Source organism: Mesocricetus auratus, unplaced genomic scaffold, assembly GCF_017639785.1.
Source record: "Mesocricetus auratus isolate SY011 unplaced genomic scaffold, BCM_Maur_2.0 Super-Scaffold_100015, whole genome shotgun sequence".
Lineage (NCBI taxonomy): Eukaryota > Metazoa > Chordata > Mammalia > Rodentia > Cricetidae > Mesocricetus > Mesocricetus auratus.
In genome coordinates, this window is record NW_024429198.1 from 3,053,631 (window position 1) to 3,059,587 (window position 5,957).

The 5,957-nt window shown below is 41.0% G+C and overlaps 1 protein-coding gene across 1 annotated transcript; it reads right to left on the bottom strand.

The window, feature by feature from the left end:
* Positions 1-369: 369 nt before the first annotated feature.
* On the bottom strand, positions 370-2,415 carry LOC101824277 (sperm motility kinase X-like). Its single transcript, XM_005078029.1, has one exon. The coding sequence runs from the start codon at positions 2,413-2,415 to the stop codon at positions 370-372; it is 2,046 nt and encodes a 681-aa protein (XP_005078086.1).
* Between the last annotated feature and the right edge of the window lie 3,542 nt (positions 2,416-5,957).

The following is a 5,957-nucleotide window of genomic DNA, read 5'->3' on the forward strand; positions in this document are numbered from 1 at the left end:
TCAGAAGATAATGACATATGCAAGACACAGTCTTAAGAACTTTGAAATATATAGTTCAGATTCTTGAATCTTATTTCATTCTGGGCCATCCATTTTCAAGTGGTCCCTTCCCTCACACTCTTCCCTAGCTTTTGGAGTTTTATTACCCCAAAACATTTGAACCACTCCTATCTTCTCCTGTTTTAACTAATTTTTGCCGCCTCTTCAAAACACCGCTTCTCATTCTCTGTTGTTTACCTTCAGCTAAACCATTTCATGCTAATGGCTATGGTGGTGCTATAGGACTAATCCTTTAGAGATAAGATTTGGTAATTTTCATTTTCATAACTATCATGTGATGGTGGCAGAGGACATTAAAAAATACATCGATTAAGAAACACAGGAGTGCATCTTGGATGCCCCATGCAGCTGCATGTGTGCAACCGCACAGCTCTCCACTTCCACTGGTTCCGCTTCCTTCTGGGAAACATGGCTTCTCTTGCCGGCCGGTATGCAGCAGCATAGTCGTCTCAGACAATTTCCAGTTCTCTTCTTTACCCTCTTCCAGCCTCGGGATAAACGGCTGGCAGAGGCTGCAGTTATGACTTCAGGTGTGACATCTTCAAAACTGTTCTTTGATATTTCCTGGATGTAAGATCTCTGGATTTTAGTTGTATCTTCAGGAGTGACATCTTCAAAGATGTTCTTAGATGATGCCTGATGAGAAGATGTCTGGATTTCAGGTATGCCTTCAGGAGGGACATCATCAAAGGTGTTCTTAGATGATGCCTGAAGGGCAGATGTCTGGATTTCAGGTATGCCTTCAGGAGGGACATCATCAAAGGTGTTTTTAGATGATTCCTGAAGGGAAGATGTCGGGATTTCAGGAATGCCTTCAGGGGGGGCATCCTCAAAGCTGTTCTGGATGTCATATGTGGCAGTGGTATTCACGATGCAAGGTATCTCCCTGTAACTCCCTGAACTCTGAGTGTATGAGCTATTTTGGGGGGTGTTCACATCCTGGGGTGCCTCACAGGACAAACATTTTGCAGAAGAAATGCTCTCAGAGGACAGGGATCTTGGGGATGACCAACTGCAAATCATGCTATCTACTGCCAAACATCTGCTCTTGACATAGGTAATTTTACGACGAGCCAATTTGGGGGCTGGGGGTGGACGTTTGTTTCCCTTCTGCTGGCAGCACAAGGTGGCAGGCATGCTCAGGCTTCTCATGGTCGTCTTCCTTGATCCCTTTTCATCATGCACCCGGTGTTCCTCCAGCAAGGTGGGAAGTGCAAGCTCACTCAGTCTCCTCCGAGAAGGAATGCTAGTGAGAGCATCTGCTGGGGACTTAGCAACAGAGGCCCGCAAGAACTTCTCAGTATATTTAGAGTGGCCACGGGGTGAATTGTGGTTTAAAATTAGGTATGTGGCCATGATATTATTGAATTTTTTCTCATGTAGGCAAGCACTAATGTCCTTGGGGTGGTAGCCCATACTGCACATATCCACCACAACGCTTGGATTTGGGTTGTTACAGAGTGCCTCTAAGGATGGTGTGATTTTCCAAATTTCTTCCTTTGCCTTGACCCACTGGTGCCGCCTAATGTCATCTATCTTGGGCCTCTGCTCAGGCTTCACAGTGAACAACTGCACAATGATGTTTGCTATGTTTTTTGAAAGTTTGTAAGGGAGGTGGTACTTGGGATCCTGCATCTCTTCCTTCATGTCTGAATAGGTATTGCCTTCAAATGGAAAGGATGACGTCACCATTGCATATAAAACCACTCCCATGCTCCAGATGTCAGCTGCCATGGCATCGTATTCTTCGTCAGAGAACAGTTCTGGAGCACAATATTCAAGGGTTCCACAGAACCCCTTGGTGCCTTGGCCAGGGGTGACACGGGTGGCCAGGCCAAAGTCACACAGCTTGATGTTGCCTTTGTCATCAAGCAGCATGTTGTCCAGCTTGATGTCTCTGTGTGCAATGTCATTCTCATGGCAATAGTGAACTGCACACACTAGCTGTGCAAAAATATGCTGGGCCTGCTCCTCCTGCAGAGAGCCCACCCTTTCAATGTGGCTCACCAGATCTCCACCAGCAGCATGTTCCAACACCATATAGGTGTATTCTTTGGTGTTGATGATATGGAACAGCTTGATGATATATGGGTGGTCCAACGTTTTCAAGATGTCGAGTTCGGTTTGGATGCTGAAGTCATCATTTGTTCCATTTTGCAGGACCTTGATGGCAACTTGTTCCTCTGTTTGAAGATGGTAGGCAAGCTTCACCTCAGCAAAGTTCCCTTTGCCAAGGGTCCTGAGGATGCCATAGTGATCGGATAGTGTCTCCTTTCCAGAGGTACTGGCCTTCAGGTCCAGCTGCATTGTCACCTTCTCACTGGTCTTGTTAGTGAGGTTCTTGGTAATATCCATGACAACACCAACTGAGAAAACCAGATTAAAACAAAGAGAAGTTGGTCTTGGGGAAAGTTTATAGCTTTCAGTTTCTACATGGAGAAGTGTGACAGATGTGAGGCAAACTTACATTGAACTCGGTCACACAAATAAAAATAAGAATAAACTAAACTCCAAAAAGAAATTTGGAAAATATACTGTAGATGAGAACTGAATCTAAGGAAATAGACAATAATCAACATTGCAAAGGCATAAAACCTTGATTATTGAAAAGGGCAGGCCGGGCGGTGGTGGCGCACGCCTTTAATCCCAGCACTCGGGAGGCAGAGGCAGGCGGATCTCTGTGAGTTCGAGGCCGGGCTGGACCGATAGCCTCCAAAACAATCCAGAGAAACCCTGTCTCGTAAAAATTAAAAAAAAAAAAGAAAAGAAAAGGGCAAACAAAACAGACACCACCTTACCAAAAGTGATTAAGTAGGAGAACAGTTTAAATCTATAGTCAAACTATGGTGCTGTTACAGCAAAAATGGCTGGAATGTAAAGAATCATTTGGAAGTATTTATTTTGGCAACTAACATAACCATTCCTGGGAATAAATTTTTCTCCACTACTGAGTTCTCAATAACCTAAATAATGGAAATCCTATAGCCATAAACAGTTGAAATACTTTCTTAATGAAAAGTATAGAGTACAAATAGTAACAGAGAATCAACATTCCTGAAGAAATATCTAAATCAGAGGGAACAGAAATAATCATGGTACACAGTTTAACAGATGCTCTAATATGCTGAGAAAAGAAATGCAGATTTTAAGAAAAATATTTCCATTATCAAATTCTAAGGTAATCCTTTAACAGGCATCAAATTTACCTATTTTTCCTGTTCCCAAATAGTCTATTTTACTCTACATAATTTGGTGAGTATGATGATGCCATATTTGTCTTTAAATAATGTAGAAAATCATTCTGTATTAATTAATAGTATTTGCTTTCATGAAAACTCAATTCATGAAACTTTTATCAGAAATCCATTTATCTATCATATATTTAAAACCATATGTACATTTACAACTTATTTTGAATTTTTTATTCTTTCAATAGTTTTGATAATTTCTTGCATAATTATCCAATTTACATTTTAATTCTACTTTTTTCAGATCTGATAATACTTCTTTGAGGGAAGATATTACAGGTATAATGTTTCCTGATAACATAATAAGTATGAATAATGATAATGTCCCAAGGTTTCTGTGTTCTCTATATAGTGATAAAATAAAAAGGCTTTCTAGGAGTCAATGATGTCAACACATTTCTCATTCAAATTGCTCAAGTTTCCTAGTATTTTTTATCCTACTCTCATATATTACACCCTGGTCATAATTTTCCCTCTTTGCCCTCCCCCAGAATCTCCCCTCTCTTTCCCAAACATGGCATAATATGCTACTATAAGACTGGGAAATACAGCAACAGGAGGAAAAGGGTAGCATAAGCAGGCCCCAGAATAAGTGATCATCCACCTCCCACTGCTAGGAATCCCACAATAACATTAGGCTATTTAGCAATAACATATATGCATAGGGCCTGGGTAAGGCTACCAACAGTCTCCCTGATCTCTGTGAGCCCCTATGAGTACCAGACAATTTCTCTGTGGGCAATGTTCCTGTCTGTCTCTGACTCCTCTGGTTCCTCTGATTCTTCTTTTGGAAGTATTTTTCAAATGTATACTTGCATTAAATGGAAAACTGAAGCAAATGGCAAATTTCTAAACTTGTGCAACCTACCAAAACTGCAAAGAGAGTATATAAAAACCAAAACAGATCAATAAACAGAAACATAGCTCAGTATTTATTGAAGAAAAAAAATCTCATTAATAAATTTTGGTTCACTGACATGATCAGGTTCTATCTTATTGAATAGCTGAAGATGGGCTCCACAAAAACCCCCAAAGCTCACATGTAATCCTAAGACTGCTGCTTATATGCAGCCTTATTGTTATGTCTTATTGTTGACAACAACACAAATATATGTTAGTCAATATGGAAAAGTTGAGCGGGTATGTAACTAGAAGCTTCACCACTACTGACTGACAATCATGACACAGGAATATACTCTGCAGTGCCGTGAAGGAGAAAGACAATCGTCAATATCACCCAGCTACAAACCCTAGAACAACAATGACCCATATGCAAAATAGACTGAAGCAATAATGGCATAAGCACTCTGTCCATAATCAGCCACTTTTTTATTGGTTTTAAGGCCCACTCCAGGAAATGGGAACTGTAAAGGAAACTGCTAATGTGGTCAAGGAACTGAGTAGACAGATCATGGGCCTTTGGGGAAACGTGATGCTATTATCCTGCTAAAGGAACATAGTGATAAAATGACTTTTGATGACATAGTGCTGTACTGAGAGATTAATGTTTCAAACAGCATACACCAGTGAAACTCTCTTGCAGGAGATGGAACTAACAAAGAGACTCATAACAATGTGGAGAGAGTGTGAGACTTTCTATAACTTAGTTCTAGATGGGATAGCTTCATGAAATTCACCCCTCAAGCTTTAGGGAGCAATTGAGGAGAGGAGACCGAAAGACATTAGGAGCCAGAGGTAATAGATGTTTCCAAGGAAGAAGATAACCACAGAGACAGATGAACACATGAACTCACATAGACTACAACAACACACAAGCATAAAAAGGTTCACGCTCGATAGGTGTTCTAGTAATGAAATGTGGAAGTGGAAACAAGTTTCCATGCCTACCTAGCCAAGAACACTTTTGCAATTGTTTCCTGGTGGCAAAGGAAGAATCAGTTTCCTCCAGTGAATTCTCACTGGGCATTTTAACCACTGCTCTTGATAGGACCCATGTGGGGAATCATTGGCAAACACATAAATCAGCTCAACAGAAATTGGTAGACTTTGGGGCTCATTTTCTTTTAGGAGGACCTTTTATAGGTATTGATTACATGGGTTGATTTTTCTTTTGGTTTGTGTTTTATTTTTTTAATATAAAGAGAGGAAGACCATAATACTAGATGGGTAGAGAGGGAGGAGGGTATGGGAGTAATTGGGAAAGGCAGAAAATGATAAAAACAATTGTACAAAAGAGTATCACTCCATAGCTAATGGGCTCCCAAAGCCATTATGCACTAGGGATAAATATCGGTTCCACTGCCAGCTGGATCATAGAATGCCAAGATCTCCCCACTGACACCCACGTTCAGGGACCCAGTTTCATTCTTAGGCAGACACCTATCCTTTTATTGGAAGCTTTTACTGTAGGGAAGAGGCTACCAAAAAGGACTGGTACCTGGCTTGTATTCTTATTGGGACTTTTGCTCTAGGGGAGGGGGCAATTAGGAGGAGCTTAATCCTGCTATATGTGGGGCTTTGTCCTGCAAGGGAAAATACCTGGTAGAAACAGACAGCAATGTATTGTATGAGGGTTTTAGTTACAGAAGAGGGTAGAGCTTGTAGGATATGCATTTGGTTGCCAGAGTTGGGCTTAGGTTAAATGGAATGATATATAGCAGTAAGTAACTGAGACAAAAGACGAGAGAG